The sequence below is a fragment of the Capricornis sumatraensis genome, chromosome 19 (assembly GCF_032405125.1).
Source record: "Capricornis sumatraensis isolate serow.1 chromosome 19, serow.2, whole genome shotgun sequence".
Taxonomy (NCBI): domain Eukaryota; kingdom Metazoa; phylum Chordata; class Mammalia; order Artiodactyla; family Bovidae; genus Capricornis; species Capricornis sumatraensis.
Window position 1 is genome coordinate 31,408,524 of NC_091087.1, and position 25,420 is coordinate 31,433,943.

Consider the following 25,420-nt stretch of genomic DNA (forward strand, 5'->3'; position numbering starts at 1 on the left):
TAAAAATTGAATTTTACCTAGATTTCTTTTAATGTTTCACACATTAGGTGATGCAGAAAAAAAAGGATGATAAAAATAAAACTTGCAATTTTAAAGTACCTTATGGATTACAAAACAATTTAACATCTATGTCTCTTAACAATCCATGGAGGTGGATAAGGAGCTGTTGAATGCAAATTGAAAGAAAGCAAGACGTCTACAACCCTGTGTGTGTTAACAGCAAGATTTGGAGACAGCAGAGAACACAAAATGAGTGAATGGTTCTGTTATTCTGTTATTTTATGTAAAATGAATGAAATGTGACATTTTTGCACTGACATGGATAGCTATTACAATAAATAAGGTGACTGAATACTGTTTCAAACGTCTCAAAAAACTTTGATCCTTATCATCTTACTTTTGGATTTTGTGACATAAATCATTGCCTAATATTAGAAAATGACTTCAGGTAATCTTTCTACCAAAGCTATTATTTGTGTGACCCTCTAACATCCCTGGCGGGGTCCAGAAGACGTGGTCCCTGGTTCTGACTGGCCGTGAATTAGTCATGAGAGTCTATTCCTCAATGATCTCATTGAGAAAGTATCAACTCCTGCCCTGCCAGACTCATGGGGCTGGTGTGAGTTCAAATGAGACACCACATCTCCCAGATATAGAAGATTCTTGCAGTTCCTGCACATTCTAAGAGAACTGCAAGTATGTTTTTTCAATGGCCCGATTGATTTCACTTTTTCGGAGGGATAATTTTTTTAATTTTTTGGCTGCACCACGCAGCATGTGGGATTAAGTTCCCCGACCAGGGATCAAACCTATGCCCCCTGCGTTAGAAGCACAGAGTCTGAACCACTGGACCACCAGGGAAGTCCCTGATTTTATTTTTAAGTATTATGTGACCTGAAAAGAGAGAGTCTGTAGATGCTTACATTTAATCTTATGGTATCCAGTTTTGTACTACACCTTCATGGTCATGACTGTGATGGTACAATTTCATTTTTAGAATTCCAGTGCATATGTTAATGTCATGCCCTAACATTTTGGAGTTTCTTTTCCAAAGGATCCTGTTGGAAGCACATTCTTAGGAGAAGGAATTTGACAATATTTTAAGGAAAGCTGGAAGATCCATTTAGAAGGCATCTCAGAGAAAACACTGTACTCTGATTGTACTTACTTTTCTGAGGGTTGTAACAGTGCTCCATCCTTGGTCCACGTATAGGTGGCCTCACTGCGGGTGACAAGCTCACACAGTATGTTGATGACCTCCGTCCTTCTTGTAATGTAGACTGTATTTCCAATCCTTGAATTTACTGTTTTATTAAAGGAAATCAAGGTGGGTTGGCTCTGCCTCAAGAGGACAGGTCCCTTTGGCTTGAATGTCAGCTTGCCTGAGTTTTTGGAGTTCGAGCTTTGGGGCACACTTCCAGTCTCCCCCCTTAGCTGAGCCATGGGAGGAGCCTCTCCAGGGATGCCCCTCCAGTGCGCATGTGCAGGCTGCGTCTTGGTTAACTCGGCCACCAGCTGATATATCACCTGGGATGCCAGATCATCGCTGATCTCCCCCGTTTCCATGAGCTGGCTCATGTTCCTGATCAACTCATCAAACTGGGCGGTCTCCATGCTATAGGCTCCCTGTTTAACTGCTGCTTCAAACTGCTTGTTTTCAAACTCCCAGGAGTTGGCGTTTCCTGCAGAAGGGCTGCAGTGGCCCAACAGAGCTCTCAAGAGAGACTGATTGTTAATTTGGCCATTGTGCAGATAAAGCTCGTTTTTGTTGTTCCACATCAGCCTCATCTTATGCCATGTGGCTCCCAAATTATTGGCCTCATTGTTGTCCATCCCAGGATATTCCCTGGTGTGCCCTCCAAGGGCTGGGGGTGCAATGAGCCGGTTGTCGGTGCCAATGAGCTTAAGCACCACAGTCTCCTGTGCGGGGCCTGCGATGCACCGGTACTCACCAATGTCAAGGGCCGCAAGGCTGTGAATCTTCAGTGAGCCTGACTTTGTGAAGCCAAGTCGCTTGGAGTTCTGCAGACAATGGCCGTCCTTCTCCCACTGTATCCGAGATTTCTGGAATCGTCGCACTGGGCACTTAATAATCACAGATGTGTTGGGAAGCAGGTATGCTCTGCTCCCGACGGTCAGGTTAATGCGTTTCTCTTCCCTTGTCTGGATGTAGACTCTCTGGACACCGAGGATCTGAGGACCCTGCTCCCCGACCCTGGCCTTCATCTCTGGTTTCATTTCTGTTGGAAAAATAAAGAAAGCAAAACACAAATATCTTTATAATAACATTTGTCCATACTCTTCCAAGGCTGACAGAAATCAGCAAATTCTTTTCTCTTCTAAAACATTTGAGAACTTAAAAAAAAGATATATATATATATATATATATATATATAGTTATTTATGATATATATGTATGTATATATATACACATATCCATAAATGGGGACAAATTTCACAAATTTCACTTTAGCAGCAAAGAATGAATTGCATGAAATCATGTCAATTATTTTATAAAGGAGCTTTTGGTTTGGAGAGGCATGAGGTTAAATGGTTAAATGTTTCCATCAATAAGGGGACATCTGATGTGCGGGGCCTCCACCATCTGGGAGGCTCTTGAGGATCTAATATGGCTCAGCCCAGGGTACCCAAAATCTGAAGGAGGCAGTGAGCGTGGGGAGGTGAGTGAATGTATTTAAAGGATCTGAAAAGGAGGATGCAGCTGGGAACCACAGCAGATCACCCAAGCAGGCCAGTGAAACTAGCATGCGGGCCTGAAGAAGCCAGTGATGGAAGAAGAAGAAAAGCTCAAACTGGCACTTGGAAGCCAGCTGAATGGTGAGAGTGAATCTCACCACTACCATCTGAATAAGTGATCTACTCGCTCTGAGCCTCAGTTTTCTCACCTATAACATGCAGGTGATATTAACACCTTCACTGGAGGAATGTGAGAAGTCAGAGCATTTTTATCAAGGGCACAGTAGTGGGATGTATGAGCTCTTAGACATTACTGTCAGCTGACAAAGGCGGGTCCAGCCAGCATCAATGGGGCAAGCAGCGAGGGATCACAGGTGGGCTGACTCTTCCTTGTCCTGGGCACCAGCCACAGGTAATGGGTGGAGGCCAGAGAGGATGCTCCCCAGATCCCATCCCCCAAGAGAAGCAGCTCTCCTCCCTCCCCCACTCCCCCTGCACTGCCGCCCCACCCCCACCCCTGCACTGCCTCTCACTTGCAGGAAGGAAGGTCTCAATGCATCCTGGGGTGATACTGAAGTAAGTAGGTAGGGGGATGTGATGTGGGTGGGAATCTGATTCCTCTTTGAAGATGTAGGTAGGTCCATGGGCTAGAGGGCAGGAAGCACCAGGGAGTAACAGAAGAGAGACTGGACTCACATCAATGACACTGTGGAATGAAGGTCATGAGACAGGGGCCTAAGAGCCTCAGAGGACCCCAGTTATGGGTCTTCCAATGGTTACGGCTGTAACACTGGTAGGGGTATGCTGGGAGGAGAACTAGATTGAGACTTCATTTCTGTTTTTGTCTTTGAAACTTTTTGGCCTTGCTGCACAGCATGTGGGATCTTAGTTCCCTGACCAGGGATCGAACCTGCACCCCCTCCAATGGAAGTGTGGAGTCTTAATCGTTAGATCACCAGAGGGAAGTCCACTTAAGACGGACTTCTCAGGCCCTGGACACTACCCAGATTGTGCTTGTTGGAATAACTCTTGATTTCTCTTGGGTGGTTCATGATCCCGTTAGGGTCTGGCTGCTGCCTGCTTGGGTATGGGGGTGGCAGTAGGTTCAGAAAAACAACAGGGGTAGATGCATAACTTCCGCAGTAGAGTGTGTTCTAAATCAGGGACAGGCGTAATAAGTCTGCAAGCAAATTCCACTGAGATGCCATTTCTAGGCCAGTCCCCTTGTCCAAGGTACTGCCAGTGAACTCTCCCTCCCCTCGGATCAGCTTGAAGTAGAGCCAGATGGCCTGTCGTGTGTACATGTTTACCTGTTGGGATACAGATTCTTCACAGAGGACATCAAGATCCCCTCAGTCAGTTAAGACATAGAGATTTATTTTTAGGTTGGCAACACAGAATTTTAAACTTACTGCTGTTCAATAGTGGTCAAAAGCAGGAGGAGGATTCCCGCTAAATTTGTGGTTCACCTGTTATTATACGCAGAAATGCCATCTTTTTTTTTTTTTTAGCAAGCCCCTTGGTCACAAAGAATCGGACATGACTGAGGTACTAACACATTCACTTGCAAACACTGGGCTTCGCCGATGGCTCTAGCTGTAAAGAATCTGCGTGCAATGCAGGAGACATGGGTTGATCCTTGCAGGAGATCCTTGGGTTGGAAAGATCCCCTGGAGAAGGACATGGCAACCCACTTCAGTATTCTTGCCTGGGAAATCCCATGAACAGAGGAGCCTGGTGGGCTACAGTCCATTGGGTCGCAAAGAGTCAGACAGGATTTGGCAACTAAACATTTATTTATTTGGCTGCACTGGGTCTTAGTTGATGTATGTGGGATCTTCAGTTGTGGTATGTGGGATCTAGTGCCCTGACCAGGGATGGAACCCAGGCCCCCTGCATTGGGAGCATGGGGTATTGCCACTAGACCACCAGGGAAGTCCCAGAGATGCCACTCATAATAGCAGTCTGCACAAGGGCTCGATCCATTGTAACAGATGGCGGCTATAGCCCTGTACCAGGTCTTGTTGTAACACTGCTGCTCCGAGTGTCTCCTCTCCCGACAGTGTGTTGGACCACTCCCAGCAGAAGGGTCCAAGCAGCTGGGAGACAGTCCTGGGGTTCAGGCCAAGGCTATTGACTAACCACCTGGAAGTATTTCTCTACTTTCCCAAATCGTATAGACTCGCAAAGAGTCAGACAGGACTTAGCAACTGAACAACAATAACACAGACATACTGGTATGTAGAGTTTCAGTATCAACTCTGACTAGAGGCAGTGGTTCTCAAACTTTGCTGTCAATTAGGAGCACCCATTGTTAGTATTTTTTAATTTTACTACCCTGGGTCCCACTCTCCAGATATTCTGACTTATGGGGAACAGAAGCCTGGGCATCAAAATTTGTAAAACCTCCCCAGGAGACTCAAATGTAGAGCAAAGACTGAGAACCACCACCCCAGACTGTCTCACTGGGTTAACTCAAAGATAATTTGATGGGCTGCTACTGGTGAACAGGGAAGGGAAAATAAGAAACAGCCACTGTGTTTTCTGTGAGAACCCTGCCAAAATCTTTACAACATGCAGTGTCCTCTGTAGGAGGAAGCAGGAGGATGCTTTGTGGTCTTACCATCAGGAATCCTTGTATTTCCTCTCAGTAATTAATTCATTTCCTACCCAATGAACACTGAACTGTGTCATTGACCAGGTTGCCTTTTCCAAGACAGTGCTTATGTTATCAAGTTTAGAGCCAAATTTGTGCCTGCATATGACGGAAATGTACAATTCAAGACATAACTCTATATTAGTCTTGCTTATTTCCTTTTTTATTAGCATGGGTAACTCAGAGGGGAAAGAATCTGCCTGCAATGAAGAAAGCCTGGTTTTGATCCCTGGGTCAGGCGGATCCCCTGGAGAAGGGAATGGCAAACCACTCCAGTATTCTTGCCTGAGAATCCCATGGACAGAAGACCCTGGCGGGCTACAGTCCATGGGGTCACAAAAAGTTGGACACAACTGAGTGACTAACACTCACTAATTTTAATTAGCTGGTTGCTTTTTATGAATATTTAAAAGTGGCCTATTGTCACAATGCAGGGTGTGTAATATATGTGTATACACATACCTAGCCATAATACCTGCATACATGTGTTTATATATACTGATACCTATACAGGCATCTTTTTATTACTATTTAAAAGAATTCAGTTTAACACCCTGTCTGGTCATTGTTTCCCATAATCCATACTCCATGATGGATTATGGGAAAGACAGATGGTGAACATGGATGGCTTTGAAATTTGCTCTTTAAATCAGAGTTTAAGCTGGGTCAACGTCAGAATTTTGAACTTGTGCAACTGAGGGAGGGGTGGAGAGAGACTCTCTTAAGGCTGCTACAGATGAGGCCATAGCTTGAATATTCCTGCTTTTACTGGGAAGGGGTCAAAGCCCATACGGGGAAGGAAGCATATGCCTACCTCAGGGTTCAGGCTGGAGATGATCTGAGGCTGGTATGATCCCACACAGCATCCTGTGTGAAGATGGGTTCTAGTTACCATAGAGATGGGTTCTAAGTACCTTTAGAACTGGTAGCCAGATGTCCCCAGCTAAGCTTGGGGTTTAAAGTATTAACAGATGGGGCCATGATGCCTTCAAAAGCAGGCTGGGGAGTCTGCAGGTGACAGGTGGTGTTTAGCCTTGGGAAAGGACTGGCCCATGGCTGGGTGAGCCACACGAGTAGCCCAGTCCCTTCCTCTGGCTGCATGCCCATCTGCTGGAAGGCAGATCCATTCCCAACCAGGCCTGGTTAGCCACTTCTCACACAAGGTATAGAGCAGTTCAGTGACCAGGTGTGCCTGGGAAGTGCTCTGGGACCCAGGATCTGCTAGGACTTGGGCCAGTTTCCCTCTGTGACTCCTGTCAGTCCCTTCAGAGCAGTGCCTGGAGCCTGGCATCCTCTGACACAGTTCTTGGGTAGGAATCTGTCTGGTTTGGGGTGACTGCCTCCTTCTGCATTTGTATGTGCCCCCAAACTGCCGAACCAAACAAGTCTGAGGAGATGGTGTGGACAGGAACCCATGGCATCCTACTGGGGGGCCGTGGGCAGTGTGGGGACACCAAGCCATCCCTCATCTCTCCCATGCACTGGACATGAGAAGCACCACATCGTTCAGCTTTTCTAGAAAAGGAAAAGCTCTTCCTTCTGAAGGTCCTCTTTCTGGCCTCTATGCCAGCCTTCCCTGCCCAGTTCCCAAGGCTGTTTACATGCTCGTGTCCTGCCATGATTCCAGTTGTATCCCTGCCATGACTCTGAGCCTTGGCGCCACACCAGGTTTCTGCCCCAAGCCATCTGTGCTGGGTGTTTACACTTGTCTCACCAGCACATGACTCCTGCTACTCCCAGATGGGCTTCAGCTGCAAAGCAGCCTCTAAGTTGTCTTATTCCCTGAAGCCCTGGCCCTCAGAGTCCAGCCTGCAATTCTTTAAGGCAGAAACTGGAGTCGCCTCGATTCCTCCCTGTCCATTGGTCTGCTGGCCCTTCCTCTCATTGACTCACAGGTCCATGGGATTGTTGGTGTCCGTTCCCAACTCTGCAGGTAGTGATGTCACATTAGTAGCAGGAAGCCACATAATGGGAGAATCTATACCACAGAAATCAGCAAAGGTAACAAACAACAGCTCCCTCTCCCTCTTCACCACCTACTTGGTCCCAGAGTTACTTGTTAAACACAAACATACCCTTCTCCTCTGAGCTTCCAATTCTAGCCAGGCAACGGATACTTAGATGGGACACCTGAAATGTTGGAATTCATCCTCACCACTTCTGTCCTTATATTCTCTCACCTAGATATTGTCATATCCCCTTGACTAGACTCGCACATTCATATTTTCCCAATATGTCTATGTGCACACCACTATTCACAATAGCCAGGACATGGAAGCAATTTAAATGTCCATCAACACAGGAATGAATAAAGAAGATGTGGTACATATATACAGTTGAATATTACTCTGCCATAAAAAGGAATGAAACTGTGCCATTTGCAGAGATGGAGATGGACCTAGAGACTCATACAGAGTGAAGTAAACCAGAAAGAGAAAAACAAAAATCATATAATATCACTTATATGTGGAATCTAGAAAAATGATGCAGATGAACTTATTTGTAAAGCAGAAATAGACACAAAGGTAGAGAACAAATGTACAGACACCAAGGGGGAAGTGGTTGGTTGGGATGAATTGGGAGATTGGAATTGACATGCATACACTACCTTATATAAAATAGATAACTAATGAGAACCTAGTGTGTATAGCACAGGGAACTCTAGTCAATACTCTGTGGTGACCTAAACGGGAAGGAAATTTTAAAAAGAGGGGTATATATGTATATGAATGGTTGATTCACTTTTCTGTACAGCTGAAACTAACACAACATAGTAAAACAACTATACTCCAATAAAAATTAATTGAAAAATATATCTATATAGCCGTCCAAGTAAATAAAACAAAATAAAATCTGACTATGTCATTTCCTTCTTTAATAAAATCTAAACTCCTCAGCATGGGTTTCAAGATGCTCTCCAGCCCACTTCTCAAGCATTATTTCACCATTACCCATTTTTCAGCCTCTGTTCTAATTCTACTGAATTTTTTTTGTCAATAAAAACATTTGTTTTGCATTTTATACAGAACAACCCGGAGTCTGCATCATGACAGTTATGCAGCGGTCTACACACAGTATTATCCATTTCATCTGGGGATCAGGGATTCACACAAAAACAAGCAGGAGTTATAAGGGAGGAAGCGGGGCACAGCAAGAGTGCATTTTTAATTCTTTCTTAAAAAGAAAAAGCAGTAGAACCTTCTGAGTCTTGACATTTGTGCGTATGAGGCTTCTAAAACAACAGGGTATTGGTAGCTCTTGGGGGAGGGGCAGGATAAGAACTCTGATAAATAAAGGGGTATTTGCTTGTGGCAGGGGATGAGAAGGGAGGTTGACTATTTTTCATGCCCTAAGCCCCAGCACCTGATATTCAAAGACCATATCCAATCTTAAGTCATTTCCCCGTTCAGAAAGAGGCACTAGTACTCCTGGGATGAGGCCATGAAGACATCATGCTGGTCATTCCCAAGTCCCTGTTCTACAGCCCACAGCATATTAAAGGGGAAAAAAAGGTCACAGGGTAATGGTTTGTGTGCAGTTTCCAGAAATGCCCCACTCCATTTGACATCCCTCACCTCTGTCGACACTGCTCTCTTTTTTCTCAGACTGTCCTGTATCCCATGTGGGTCTAATGATGGGACACATCTTTCAGAATTCCGCTCAAAGCTTCCTCCTTTATGAAGCTCTCCTTCACATCCCCTAGAGGGATCGAGCACTTCTACATCCCATTATGACATCACTGGCACTTTATTCTTCTTTATGTATGTCTCTCTCCTACTGGATTATGAGTTCTTAGAGACCAGACAATGGATTCTTTTCATTTTGTATCATAACATCTAAAACACAGTAGCATCTGAAGAATGATTGTTGAAAGAACTGATAATGAAATACTGCCATCTGACACTGAAAACAATATATGCCCAGGCAGAGAGATCATCTCTGTCCTTAGGGCACTGCATAGTGCCTGGTACATAGTAAACTCTTACTGTTTATTGAATGAATAACAAACAAATGACAAGCAAAAGATAAAATGAATGTATGCTGTTGGATGCTGCAGGAGGTAACAACCAGCCCAAGAAAGGTGCTGGTGAGGCAGCCTAGTGGCTGGCTGGGTTTCCAAGGGCTGCAGCTCTGTCAGGCAGGCAGGGCTGGGTGTTCCTGGAAGCTGAGAAGGCTTAGAGGAAGAGCAGAAGAAGGGAAGATGAGAGTCTGAGAGCTGAACAGGCTGGTACAAGGAGGACCACCAGGAGCTGCAGAGAAGTGAGAGGATTCAACTTAACCTGGGAAGGGGATAAGGCATATTTTTATTGACATTTTGGGGCTTCCCTGGTGGCTTAGAGGGTAAAGCGTCTGCCTGCAATGCAGGAGACCTGGGTGCGATCCTGGGTCGTCGGGAAGATCCGCTGGAGAAGGAAATGGCAATCCACTCCAGTACTCTTGCCTGGAAAAATCCCATGGACGGAGGAGCCTGGTAGGTTACAGTCCATGGGGTCACAAAGAGTTGGACATGGCTGATTGACAACATGTTTGTTTGTTTGTTTATTTGTTCGTTTGTTCTCGACATTTCAATCATACAGGACATGTCTGGGTGCCTCCCTGCCCTCAACCATTTTGATGTCAATACTTGGATTAAAAATAAGAATTCTTTACCAAAATTCAGGAACCCTTAAACCAGGAGCCATCACTGAAAAAAAAAAAATCTAAACTCAAACATTACTTTCTTCAGATGCCTTATTAGCAGCCAAGACAGGTAGACATTTAATAGCAATCTGAGACTTTTAATAACAATCTGAGGCTGATCTAAGCCTGACACATTTGAAAAACATGTCTTTGAGTACAACTCATTATACATGCTTTGGGGGCCTATATATGAAAAAAATGTCCAGAGCTATTGCCTAACTACCCCATATAAACTCATATCCTAATGATCCAGAAGATACAATATTAGTTACTGTTACATTTTACCCCATCTTAAAGCCATGACAGGAATTAAAGGAAGGTGGTAATGACATGAAAAATAACTAATATTTTTGAGCCTACAGTATGTTCCTGGCACTGCTTCTAAGCACTTTCTAGGCATTAATTCTCAGAACAATTCTATGGGGTAGGTATAATTACCATTCCCATTTTATTGATGAAAAAGGCTCTGTGATGAGCCTCACAGAGATTGAGTCTGTATCAATGTTACATGATGAGATACTGAAAGAAATGAGATTAGACTTTAGTTGGCTTAACCACAATGTCATAATACCTTTTGGAGATTAAAGAAATTGAGAAATATTATAGAGGAAGGTAGGATTTGTTCTGGTCCTTCAAGAATGGGAAGAGTGACAGTCACTAGATACGGTGAAGGGAAGAATTTATGGGAGGAAAAGTTGGAGGTGGGAAAATGCAGGGAAGGTCTGGGGAGAAGCAGGAAGGGGCCTCTAACTGGAAGGACTGTATGGTGCACCACTGGCCTCCAGGGAGTGCTCAAAACATCTTGTCCACCCCCACCCCCCAGTCTTCACCCCATTGCACATCAAAGGGTCAAAATGAAGAGCAAGAAGACTCACTCTTCCAAAGAGGATAGTTTTCACTTAAACTCAAGGCACTGATTAGGACACATTTCTAAAAATGGAGCCTTGAAATGGAATAAAGATCACAGCATAGTCAGGCTTGATTTTTCTTGTCTTCAGACCCCTTCCATCACTGAGGGATCAGGCCTAAAAAGAAGATCATATATTTCCAGTATGATGAGCAAAGCAGGTGGATGTGATGTGAAGGAGAGGGGACAGTTAGAAGGTCACTCTGCTATGCCACAAGCCTTGACATTTTTAGTGGAATAAAAGTGAGTTCATCCATGGAGACATGAGAACTTGGTAGTCAGTACAGTGATTAGGAAATAACTGCTATGATGAATTTCTTGGGAATTCTTAGGAACAGGAAAAAAAATCCACATATTATTGCCCAGGTAAATCAAATAGCATGAATATGAAGTATGTCTAATCAGGATGGTGACATTATTTTCTTTAGCAAATCCCAGTAGCTCAGGTCAGGGAACTAAAAAAACAAGCCAACAAAAACCACCTAAAAGTAGGTGATCACCCATCAGGGTTGAATGAGTAGGGTCATTGAGGCAGTGGGTTAAGGAAGGGCACAGAGATCTGACTACAGCATTGGTTAAGTGCGTGATGACGACATGCCAGTCAAGAGGAGTGGTTTCTAATGCAAGAGCAGGAAGTCCCGGGACAAAAACGTGCAGGAAGGTCACAATGAAGCATTAACTAAATAGGCAGACGGTGAGATGGGGGCAGGAGGAAGAGCAGAAAGCTATTTGAGTACCAAGGAATGAGGAATGAGGATGGGGGGAGTTAGGGTGTTTGTGATGGACATGTACATTCTGTTGTATTTATTTATTTATTTATTTAAAATCTTTAATTCTTACATGTGTTCCCAAACATGAAACCCCCTCCCACCTCCCTCCCCATAACATCTCTGTGGGTCATCCCCATGCACCAGCCCCAAGCATGCTGTATCCTGCGTCAGACATAGACTGGCGATTCAACTCTTACATGATAGTATACATGATAGAATGCCATTCTCCCAAATCATCCCACCCTCTCTCTCTCCCTCTGAGTCCAAAAGTCCATTATACACAGCTGTGTCTTTTTTCCTGTCTTGCATACAGGGTCGTCATTGCCATCTTTCTAAATTCCATATATATGTGTTAGTATACTGTATTGGTGTTTTTCTTTCTGGCTTACTTCACTCTGTATAATCGGCTCCAGTTTCATCCATCTCATCAGAACTGATTCAAATGAATTCTTTTTAACGGCTGAGTAATACTCCATTGTGTACATTCTGTTGTATTTAAAGTGGATAACCAACAAGAACCTACTGTATAGCAAAGGGAACTCTGCTCAATGTTCTGCAGTGGCCTAGATGGGACGGGAGTTTGGGGGAGAATGGATACATGTATATGTATGACTGAGTCCCTATGCTGTCTACTTGAAACTATCACAACATTGTTAATAAGCCATACCCCAACACCATGGTGTCCCTATGCCAAGATGTGATGGTGGTCAGGGAAATTGATCACGTTGGGGATTAGGGACATTAGGGTATGAGAAAGTCATGGGTGCAGTTTGTCCTGGATGTTGGCAAATGTCAGAAAGAAAGAATGGACCTGTAGTGGTCCTAGAGAAAGGTAGAAAGGATCCTGCGGGTCAAAGCATCTGAAGGTGGGGTCCACGTGCGTGCTGTGAGATGACAGAGAGAATATGGTGCAGAGGCAGCAGGGGGAGGATGTGAGTGCCAAGCTCATCCCTGGCTCATCCCTGGCTCATTCCTGGTGGTGGTGAGAAGAGGATGCCATTGTTTTTGCAATAATGCCTGCAGGGAGGTTCACAGAGTAAGTGCTCAGTAAATGCTATAACGCTATGACTTTTAAAAAAAAGTCATTATTGTTACTTTGTTTTGTAAGTTTCTTCAGGAAAGTTTTTGGTAAGCTTAGTAGTGTGTGTGTGTGTACCTATATTTCTTTTCCTAAGAAGCATTAAAAATAATAGCTACCTTCTGATTTTTTTCTTACCATAATTTCAGGAGGGTACCTGAGGCAGTTAGTGTTTCTTTTTATGTGAATACTTAAAGACAGTGAGAAACAATCAGGAAAGGGACCCTATCCCAGGGTCCCCAACACCCGGCCACAGAGCAGTACCAGTTGTTGGCCTGTTAGGAACTGGGTCACACAGGTGAGTGAGCAAAGCTCCATGTGTACTTCAGCTGCTCCCCATTACTCTCTCATCACCCCCAGATGGGACCATCTAGCTGCAGGAAAACAAGCTCTGGGCTCCCACTGAATCTGCATTATGGTGAGCTGTATAATTGTTTCATTATATATTACAAGGTAGTAATAATAGAAATAAAGTGCTCAACGAATGTAATGGGCTTAAATCATCCCCAAACCATCATTCCTCATTGGCTGTGGAAAAACTATCTTCCATGAGACTGGTCCTTGTTGCCAAAAAGGTTGAGGACTGCTGCCCTACCCCATTTCTCATGACCACACTGCTGCCCTATTTTCAGCTACCATGGGGGCAGCCCTCCGCTCATTTTTTATCACCTTCCTACAGGAAACATGCATATGCATGTACCTATACTAATTCATGTACACTGAAGATAGAGATGACTGCCACATGCATTTTAGCTTTTGGATATAATGAAACCATAATATTAACTCTTTATACTCTGCTTATTATTTATAATAAACTGAAGAAGTATCTAAACTGTCACCTTTAAAACCAAAGCTATTTCACATTTTCATCCTTGCTGGTTTTAGATTATTAGAGTATCCAAAAGAAGAGATACTTGAATATTTAAAAATACTTAGCTCATCTACTTTGAATAGGATGAATCCCCACATATCATTAGTGAAGTGAATCAGAAAGTACTTCACTTAACTTATGGTTGCCAGGGGGAAGGATGGAGTAGTTAGGGAGTTTGGGATAGACAGGAACACACTGCTATATTTAAAGTGGATAACCAACAATGTCCTACTGTGTAGCACAGGGAACTCTGCTCAATGTTATGTGGCATCCTGGATGGGAAGGGAGTTTGGGGGAGAATGGATACATGTATATGTATGTATGGCTGAGTCCCTTTACTGTCCACCTGAAACTATCACAACATTGTTAATCAGCTATACACCAATACAAAATAAAAAGTTAAAAAAAGGAAAGTATTTCAGCTTAACTTCTACTAGGAACACTACTGAGTTGTAAGTGGGGGAAATCATGATGAAGCGGAGAACACAAGGAAGTGTAAACCCTAGTGAGGAAGCCTAGGGGTGCATTTGTTAAGAGGGTGGACATTTCTTCAAGCTGACTTTTCTTAGAGTTGTAACTTGGTCATCAATATTATGCCATTTGCCACTGATAACAACGCTGAGTTCTGCCTGATTTGCTGTACCTACAGATTAGAAATGAGTTGCTCTATGGAAAATGAAGCCACTGGAGGAGGAGAATAGAATGAGCAGATTCCACAAAGTGTGGACTTTCCATACTTACTCTTGCACAAAGGCATCTGGCAAGATCTCACCAGAGGGGGTCCAGAAAGATGCCGGCACAGAGTGTCACTGAGGGGGACCCGACGGCCTTTGGCTGTCAGCTTCTGGCACATCTGCTGTCTCCGCTGGGTTCCAACACCACAACTGACAGAACACTGTAATGAGAACGGTGGTGACAGAGTCAAGCGGAGCGAGAGCAGACACGTCCCCAGCAATAGCCACGTCTCCCACAGTGAAACAGGATGTACAGGTGCGCCAATAAGTAGGCGGTTCCCAGGCCTGAACATCTTTCAGAATATGGAGACTTTCTCTCTCTCCACCATTCCCCTGCCCTCTCCTCTGCCTTTTCTCTTTCCCCTCCTTCCTTTCCTTTCTTCTTTCTTTTTTTAAAAAATCTATTTGCAAGGTGGGATTCCCTGATAGCTCAGTTGGTAAAGAATCCACCTGCAATGCAGGAGATGCCAGTTCAATTTCTGGGTCGGGAAGATCCGCTAGAGAAGGGATAGGCTACCCACTCCAGTATTCTTGGGCTTGTGCCTCAGCTGTTTTGTAAGGTATGAGGCCCACTGTTTTTTTCCAATTTTACTGAGATATAATTGATACATAACATTGTATTAGTTTAAGGTATACAACATAATGATTTATATACATATAAATTGCAAAATGATTACTGCAATAAGTTAACAGCCAGAATCTCACATAGTTACAAGGTTTTTAACCTTGTGACTGAATATTTTAAATGAATGTTTATAACTGACATAGTTTTGTTATAATATGAAGCAAAAAAATTTCAGAGACAGGATAACATGTATGTTTTAAATAAATACTAAAAGCCCAATGAGATACCATTTCCCATTTCAAACCCATTAAGATGGCTATTATTAAAAAAAAATAGATGTGGATAAACTGGAATGTTGATGCACTGCTGATGCAAATATAAAATGGTACAGCCTCTATGGAAAAGTTTGTCGGGTCCTCAAAAAGTTACACAAAGAATTAACATATGATCCAGTAATTCCACTTCTCGAAAAATATCCCAAAAAAATCGAAAGCGGAAACTCAGATGTTTGTATACCAATGTTCACAGTAAGCATCATTTACAATAGCCGAAAGGTGGAAACCACCATACACTACATGGCCTTTTATCTCTGGCTTCTATCACTTGGCATAATTCTTCGAGGCTCATCCATGTCATAGCAAGTATTAGAATTTCATTCCTTTCTTACGGTGCAATGATATATGTATATACCACATTTTGTTTATCCATTCATCTGTTGATGGACATTTCGATTACTTCCTTTCTTCTTTCTGAGATAGTAACTAATTTTTAGTAATTAATTGCCATAGGATTCTGGGGCCTTGTAGTTGACGTCTCATTTGTTCGTTATCTATTTATTTATATAGTAAGATGACATTGGTTTTTAAAAAATGATATAATACAGATACGTGGTATCAATTTTGTATGGGGACTAGACTTATTGTGGTGATCTTTTTGTAATGGATATAAACAATGAACTTCCATGTTGCACACCTGAAATGGAAATGCCAATTATAGTTCAATAAAAAGTTCAACATTAAAAATGGCATATACCCATGACCAAGAATTGAAAAACTAGAAAAACATAAAAGGAAAGGTCTTTTAAAAAACACCCAAGCTGCTATACATAAAATAACATTGATACGTGATAATCATTGTGTGTATAAAAATGATAGCTGATAATCATAATTACATATGTACATGTAATTTTAATTTAACATTTTGCTACAGTTTTATTAGGCATATTAGGAAAAAATGAAATAAGATGAAAAGAGTTCAAGTAAATAATTCCTAAAAGAACTCTCTGCAGTTAAAGAAGATGAAAGAAACCAATAAGAGATACAGGTGGTTATTGGGTTGGCCCAAATGAACTTTCTGATCAGCCTGATATTGTTACTGATATATTCTGACATCCGAGAATATCTATTGACTCACTGCTAAGAAGAGGGACAGGCACATTCACATTTCCATATCTCTTCTCTCCAAACATTCGATTCTTTTTTTTTTTACTTTATTTTGCTTTACAATACTGTATTGGTTTTGCCCTACATTGACATGAATCAGCCACAGGTGTACATGAGTTCCCAATCCTGAACCCCCCTCCCACCTCTGACCCTATATTATCTCTCTGGATCAGCCCTGTGCACCAGCCCCAAGCATCCTGTATCCTGTATTGAACATGGACTGGCGATTCGTTTCTTACCTGATAGTATACATGTTTCAATGTCATTCTCCCAAATCATCACACCCTCTCCCTCTCCCACAGAGTCTAAAAGTCCGTTCTACACATCTGTGTCTCTTTTGCTGTCTCACATAGAGGGTTATCATTACCATGTTTCTAAATTCCATATATATGTGTTAGTATACTGTATTGGTGTTTTTCTTTCTGGCTTGCTTCACTCTGTATAATAGGCTCCAGTTTCATCCACCTCATTAGAACTGACTCAAATGTATTCTTTTAAATGGCTGAGTAACACTCCATTGTGTATATGTACCACAGCTTTCTTATTCATTCATCTACTGATGGACATCTAGGTTGCTTCCATGTCCTGGCTATTATAAACAGTGCTGTGATGAACATTGGGGTACATGTGTCTCTTTCAATTCTGGTTTCCTTGGTGTGTATGCCCAGCAGTGGGATTGCTGGGTCATAAGGCTATTCCCAGTTTTTTAAGGAATCTCCACACTGTTCTCCATAGTGGCTGTACTAGTTTGCATTCCCACCAACAGTGTAAGAGGGTTCCCTTTTCTCCACACCCTCTCCAGCATTTATTTCTTGTAGACTTTGGGATCGCTGCCATTCTGACTGGTGTGAAATGGTACCCCATTGTGGTTTTGATTTGCATTTCTCTGATAATGAGTGATGTTGAGCATCTTTTCATGTGTTTGTTAGCCATCCGTATGTCTTCTTTGGAGAAATGTCTATTTAGTTCTTTGGCCCATTTTTTGACTGGGTCATTAATTTTTCTGGACTTGAGCTGCTTAAGTTGCTTGTATATTTTTGAGATTAGTTGTTTGTCAGTTGCTTCAGTTGCTATTATTTTCTCCTGTTCTGAAGGCTGCCTTTTCACCTTGCTTATAGTTTCCTTTGTTGTGCAGAAGCTTTTTTTTTAATTAATTTTTTAAATTTAATTTTAAAATCTTTAATTCTTACATGTGTTCCCAAACATGAAACCCCCTCCCACCTCCCTCCCCATAACATCTCAGTGGGTCATCCCCATGCACCAGCCCCAAGCATGCTGTATCCTGCGTCAGACATAGACTGGCGATTCAATTCTTACATGATAGTATACATGATAGAATGCCATTCTCCAAAATCATCCCACCCTCTCCCTCTCCCTCTGAGTCCAAAAGTCCGTTATACACCGCTGTGTCTTTTTTCCTGTCTTGCATACAGGGTCGTCATTGCTATCTTTCTAAATTCCATATATATGTGTTAGTATACTGTATTGGTGTTTTTCTTTCTGGCTTACTTCACTCTGTATAATCGGCTCCAGTTTCATCCATCTCATCAGAACTGATTCAAATGAATTCTTTTTAATGGCTGAGTAATACTCCATTGTGTATATGTACCACAGCTTTCTTATCCATTCATCTGCTGATGGACATCTAGGTTGTTTCCATGTCCTGGCTATTATAAACAGTGCTGCGATGAACATTGGGGTACATGTGTCTCTTTCAATTCTGGTTTCCTCGGTGTGTAGGCCCAGCAGTGGGATTGCTGGGTCATAAGGTAGTTCTATTTGCAATTTTTTAAGGAATCTCCACACTGTTCTCCATAGTGGCTGTACTAGTTTGCATTCCCACCAACAGTGTAGGAGGGTTCCCTTTTCTCCACACCCTCTCCAGCATTTATTGCTTGCAGATTTTTGGATCGCAGCCATTCTGACTGGTGTGAAGTGGTACCTCATTGTGGTTTTGATTTGCATTTCTCTGATAATGAGTGATGTTGAGCATCTTTTCATGTGTTTGTTAGCCATCCGTATGTCTTCTTTGGAGAAATGTCTATTTAGTTCTTTGGCCCATTTTTTGATTGGGTAGTTTAGTTTTCTGGAATTGAGTTGCATAAGTTGCTTGTATATTTTTGAGATTAGTTGTTTGTCAGTTGCTTCATTTGCTATTATTTTCTCCCATTCAGAAGGCTGTCTTTTCACCTTGCGTATATTTTCCTTTGTTGTGCAGAAGCTTTTAATTTTAATTAGATCCCATTTGTTTATTTTTGCTTTTATTTCCAATAATCTGGGAGGTGGATCATAGAGGATCCTGCTGTGTTTTATGTCGGAGAGTGTTTTGCCTATGTTCTCCTCTAGGAGTTTTATAGTTTCTGGTCTTACATTTAGATCTTTAATCCATTTTGAGTTTATTTTTGTGTGTGGTGTTACAAAGTGATCTAGTTTCATTCTTTTACAAGTGGTTGACCAGTTTTCCCAGCACCACTTGTTAAAGAGATTGTCTTTAATCCATTGTATATTCTTGCCTCGTTTGTCGAAGATAAGGTGTCCATAGGTGCGTGGATTTATCTCTGGGCTTTCTATTTTGTTCCATTGATCTATATTTCTGTCTTTGTGCCAGTACCATACTGTCTTGATGACTGTGGCTTTGTAGTAGAGCCTGAAGTCAGGCAGGTTGATTCCTCCAGTTCCATTCTTCTTTCTCAAGATTGCTTTGGCTATTCGAGGTTTTTTGTATTTCCATACAAATTGTGAAATTATTTGTTCTAGCTCTGTGAAAAATACCACTGGTAGCTTGATAGGGATTGCATTGAATCTGTAGATTGCTTTGGGTAATATACTCATTTTCACTATATTAATTCTTCAAATCCATGAACATAGTATATTTCTCCATCTATTAGTGTCCTCTTTGATTTTGTTAAACTATTTAGCTAATGTCAAGATTTTCTGATATTTATGTTCTGTTCTGAGATGCCGATGCTAGCCTTAATTCTACCCTTAAATGAATTTATTATGCATCTTCTGTCTTTTTTCACCAGGATCTGTGTCTTTTTGGATTTTTTACTGGGAGTCATCTTGGTGTGTCTTCTTGGCCCTGAAAGTCTTGATCCCATACCATAAGACAGATTTATGCATGGATGATCTGACTGCCTCTCTGTTGCCTTTCCACATGGAGAAAAACAAAATGAAAAGGAAAATACTTGGGTCATAGTTGCTTTTTTAAAAAAAAAATTATTTATTTAATCTTTTGGCCACACAGCATGCGGGGACCTTAGTTCCCTGACCAAGGATTGAACCAGTGTCCTCTGCACTGGAAGCACAGAGTCTTAACCATTGAATGGCCAGGGAAGTCCCTATTCTTCCCTTTTGAACTGTAGCAAGTTTCACTGTCTGCTGGCATCTAAGGCTACTGTGAAGATGTGTGAGGCCAGGCAGGAGTTTTTGTTGTTTGTTTGACTTTTATGCTCAGAGGCCTTTTGCTCTTGGTTTTTTTTAACCCATGAAGTTCAGCACCTTATTTGCTGGCTGTGTCTTAGTGGGTAATATTTTCTTGGCATGTAGTATGCCAGTCCAATTTGAAGGTTAAAGCTTTTATTAGAGGAAGCTAATTCTCCTTATTATCTCTGAATATTTTTTGTCCCACTTGTTCTTCTCACAAATACCCATTACACTCACGTTTAATCTCCTCTGACTTCCATATCCATCACTGCCTCTAAAAACCAATTTTACATCTTAACTCTTTTCTATATCATCTTATATGAGTCATTCCAGCTTATATATCATAGCTCTCTGTTTTCAGTTATTAATTTTTTGTTGCTTGTAAAATAATTTTAATGTCTGCTATATAAAATTTTTCTTTTCAGTTTTTTCCCCTGACTATTCCAAGTTGTCTTTTCATCTCCTTCTGTTGACTTATAACCTCTTTTTGAACTCAAACCTCATTTTATTTTATTTTATTTTATTTTTTCTTTCTTTTTTTTTTTTTAGGATCCTTCTTGCTTTTTATTTTTATTTATTTATTTATTTTTTAACTTTATTTTACTTTACAATACTGTATTGGTTTTTCCACACATTGACATGAATCCACCACAGGTGTACATGCGTTCCCAAACATGAACCCCCCTCCCACCTCCCTCAAACCTCATTTTAGAGCCACTCTTCCCTCCACTCCCTCCACTTCCCTCCCCCATCCTCCCACCCCCTGCCCCAGGCCAAGATATCATGACTATAATTTCCTTGGGAGTACAGAGACTGTTTTTTGACACTTTTCTCAGGCTAGTATCATTGTGATGCTGTTGTTCATGTGACTCTTGCTCCCTGTTCCTTTCCCCATGCCCTGACTTCTTTCTGATCCTTCACTTCCCCCCTTTAAGTTTTGATGCTTAGTTTTTACGCTGGAGCTTTGAATGTAGCTGGCCATTCACCAATGTGAATAACATGGGTCAGGGGATGATCTTGGGCATTTCCATCAGTTTCTTGTCTTCCACAGTCTGCCATCAAATTTTTATTTCCTCTTCCCACATCTCTCTTCAAACTTTGGCATTTGAAGGGCTAGGGTGACTCAGGGAACAGTCTCTTAAGTAACTATAATCACCCAGCAAGTATCCTTCATGCCACTCCATCTCTGCAGCCTTCCTGGGCTACAGGGCCTCCACACATGTTCTCTCCTGCAGCTCCATCTGCCCTACAGCTCTGGAGGGACATTCATGGTATTTTCAGGGGTGGCACATGGTCCCCCATCTAGTGTCTATAATCAAGAACTGCTGAGAAGGCCTTTTAGGACTCTCACATTTACTCCTTGGGAAATCTATCTCCTGCTTGTGCCTGAAGAAATATTTGTCAGCCCTCAGCCTTCTCTCTTTCATTTTGGTTCAAATTTTATGGTCTTTGGCAGGTGTGTTTCATAATTTATAGTTTGGGCTTGTGGCTGTTTCATTGTTCATTGAAGACAGAGTGTTCTCTCTCTTTCATTATCTTTGTGGGGTTTTTTGTTGGGTTTCAAAAAAGGGGAATGGAATTTTTTAAGTGCTTTTATTGTTCTCTTCAACAGAAAGCCCTAATTATTAATATGTTTTCAGTGCCAAGGGAAGCTTTTTGTAAGCTTTTGAACAAGATAAAAATTACCATTTAGCAACTTATGATGTACATTAAATTCCTTACATAGGAAAGGGTTCGGTTCCAACAGCACATTTGTAAGTCCAATTTGTTCCTAAGTCCAACAAGGTTACCGTAGGTACCCAGCTAACACAACAGCTATACAGTACTGTCTGCAATAGCAATAGGTTTATAATACTTTTCACACAAATAATACATTAAAAAAGTAAACATTTTTAATCTTACAGTACAGTACCTTGAAAAAGTTCAGTAGTGCCACCTATATCACTGCTGCTTTTTATGCTTGCTTCCAGACATCCTGGGCTTGAAATAAAGGCACTGCACAACTGTATTCTACACAGGGCTGTACAGGACTCTACACACAAGCACAACCAGTTGTAGAGGAGGCATGTATGCGACAACGTACATCAGACCCGTGAACTAACTTACATGACTAGACATGCAAATACACATTCTCATCTTTTAAAGTTTGCAACTTGAAGGTTTGTATGTAGGGGATTTGCTGTATTTTTTTTTTAAAACAAGTCAAATAATCATCTAGGAGTTTTCCAATAATATAAAAACAGTAGTTAAATAATTGCCAGTCACCATTCACAAGCCATTTCTAAAGATCAATATTTGACTTTTTATCCCCACTATGAATTGGAGGATCAGCTGCAAATCCCTTTTCTGGATAGAGATCTTACGTGATCTTGTGTCCGCTAAGTTCAAGGTTAGCATGCCACTTGCACATGTCCACAGCGGAGAGAGTGGAGATGACAGAATCAGTGGCATTAATTATAAGTTACAAAACAGCAACTTTATGCCAAAGCTTTGTGATCATTCAAAAGAAATATGGTAGATTCCTCTGGAAGAGCACATGCAACTTTGTAACTATTTGTCTGTGACCTTAAAATTAGAAGGTCTGTTGGGCAGGATATAAAATCCTTGGCTCACATTTTCTTTTTCTAAATATATTGCTCCACTGTTTTCTACTGTGATGTGGCATCGTTGAGAAGTGTGGTGCTAACCTGATTTCCTTTCCCTAATAAGTGACTTTGTCCTTTTGTTGAGATACACTTACACATTATTCTTTACCTTTAAAGTCCAGTGGTTTTAGTAGAGTATGTCTTGATATGGGCCATTCTGGGTTGATTTTTCCATGTATGTGGTATGCTCTTTCAATATAGTGATTTGAATTTTCTGTTTATAGTTTTGTTCTGTTGTTTTGGTTTTCTTTTCTCAGGACAATGATTTTCTTTCTCTGTTTTTTACAGCCATGATTTTTGCTTAAATCCTTTTTGTTTTTCTTCAGTTATTTTCAATTCTCTCCTTTATTTTGTTTCTCTTATTACACTTTCTGCATCTGGTCATTCTTGTGTTCCTTCTAGTTTAGTCTATGTTTCTGACTTTATCCCCCTTAGTTTTCTAATTCTTTCCTGAACCTTGTCAGCTAATTTTTCACATCCCCCTGTTATTTATTCAGCTCATTTCAGAATTTTTCTACTTTTTATTTGTTTCTATAGATGTCTTAGCTTCTTTTAGCTGATTTTATAATAGTAAGTTGTATTTTCATCCACCTCAAAGTCAAATTTTCATGATGTTGCTACGTTATTGATACTTTTTTCTTGGGGTATCCTTCTATGGGGTTTGCAGTTGGTCTTGTTTAAATGAAACAGATTTTTCTCTGTACTTTTGCAATAGTGTAAGGGGGTGTTCAAGGGAGTTATTTCACTGTAAAGGACTCCCTCCTCTGGTGCTGAAATGAAGTATTCAAGGGTTTGGCCACAGTTTTGAAATTGGCTCTTCTAGACTCTTTTACTCCCAAGGAGCTGAAGGAACTGAACATCTTTCCTTTGCCCCTTTGTTCTTTTTCAGCTTGGCTTAACATTCTGGCAGGTTTTGTTGCACATTTCTACAGTCTTAAGGATGCAAATTCCTCCAGTGCTCTCCAATCTTCTTAAGGCCCTGAATGAGTTTGCATGATTTTTCTTGCTCTAAACCACACACAGGAGCCTTGAGTCTTCTCTTAGTTTCACTGATTATCTGAGATTGACATGTTAAAGGTTCTTCTATTCTGGAATAGGACTACTTTATTATGGTGATATTTCTCTGTTCCATGGGTCTTATCCTTGTTTCTTCTCTATTAAAAAAAAAAAACAACTCCAACTGCTATACTTGCTATTACATATGGTTTGCCACCCCCCGCCCCACCCCACCCCTTATATCACTTCCATTAGAGTTACTATCTGTTATCTTTTTCTTTCTTTTGGCAATTCCAATTGCCCTGTTTTCTGTTTTGTTTTTTTTTTTTTTAATGAGAGATTTTGGAATATTGAACAACTATGCTGCTATCTACTACTGTGGGCAGGAATCCCTCAGAAGAAATGGAGTACCCATCTTGGTCAACAAAAGAGTCTGAAATGCAGTACTTGGATGCAATCTCAAAAACGACGGAATGATTTCTTTTCATCTCCATCCAAGTCTATGCCCCAACCAGTAATGCTGAAGAAGCTGAAGTTGAATGGTTTTATGAAGACCTACAAGACCTTTTGGAACTAACACCCCCAAAAGATGTCCTTTTCATTATAGGGGACTGGAATGCAAAAGTAGGAAGTCAAGAAACACCTGGAGTAACAGGCAAATTTGGCCTTGGAATGCAGAATGAAGCAGGGCAAAGACTAATAGAGTTTTGCCAAGAAAATGCACTGGTCATAGCACACACCCTCTTCCAACAACACAAGAGAAGACTCTACACATGGACATCACCAGATGGTAAACACCAAAATCAGATTGATTATATTCTTTGCAGCCAAAGATGGAGAAGCTCTATACAGTCAGCAAAAACAAGACCGGGAGCTGACTGTGGCTCAGATCATGAACTCCTTATCACCAAATTCAGACTCAAATTGAAGAAAGTAGGGAAAACCGCTAGACCATTCAGGTATGACCTAAATCAAATCCCTTATGATTATACAGTGGAAGTGAGAAATAGATTTAAGGGCCTAGATCTGATAGACAGAGTGCCTGATGAACTATGGAATGAGGTTCATGATATTGTACAGGAGAAAGGGATCAAGACCATCCCCATTTTCAGAAATGCAAAAAAGCAAAATGGCTCGCTGGGGAGGCCTTACAAATAGCTATGAAAAGAAGAGAGGTGAAAAGCAAAGGAGAAAAGGAAAGATATAAGCATCTGAATGCAGAGTTCCAGAGAAGAGCAGGAAGAGATAAGAAAGCCTTTTTCAGTGATCAGTGCAAAGAAATAGAGGAAAACAACAGAATGGGAACGACTAGAGATCTCTTCAAGAAAATTAGAGATACCAAGGGAACATTTCATGCAAAGATGGGCTCGATAAAGGACAGAAATGGTATGGACCTAACAGAAGCAGAAGATATTAAGAAGAGGTGGCAAGAATACACAGAAGAACTGTACAAAAAGGATCTTCATGACCCAGATAATCATGATGGTGTGATCACTCACCTAGAACCAGACATCCTGGAATGTGAAGTCAAGTGGCCTTAGGAAGTATCACTATGAACAAAGCTAGTGGAGGTGATGGAATTCCAGTTGAGCTGTTTCAAATCCTGAAAGATGATGCTGTGAAAGTGCTGCACTCAACATGCCAGCACATTTGGAAAACTCAGCAGTGGCCACAGGACTGGAAAAGGTCAGTTTTCATTCCAATCCCAAAGAAAGGCAACGCCAAAGAATGCTCAAACTACTGCACAGTTGCACTCATCTCACATGCTAGTAAAGTAATGCTCAAAATTCTCCAAGCCAGGCTTCAGCAATTTGTGAACCGCGAACTTCCTGATGTTCAAGCTGGTTTTAGAAAAGGAAGAGGAAATAGAGATCAAATTGCCAACATCTGCTGGATCATGGAAAAAGCAAGAGAGTTCCAGAAAAACATCTATTTCTGCTTTATTGACTATGC

The 25,420-nt window shown here is 41.5% G+C and overlaps 1 protein-coding gene across 1 annotated transcript in view; it reads right to left on the bottom strand.

Moving 5' to 3' along the window:
• ADAMTSL3 (ADAMTS like 3) overlaps window positions 1-25,420 on the bottom strand; it is a 309,610-nt gene that overhangs the window by 74,791 nt on the left and 209,399 nt on the right. Inside the window, exons 19-20 of the mRNA XM_068990959.1 lie at window positions 14,401-14,554; window positions 1,169-2,240 (exon numbers count right to left, since the gene is read on the bottom strand). Of these exons, the coding sequence (XP_068847060.1) occupies window positions 1,169-2,240; window positions 14,401-14,554 (1,226 nt within the window). The remainder of the gene's footprint in view (window positions 1-1,168; window positions 2,241-14,400; window positions 14,555-25,420) is intronic.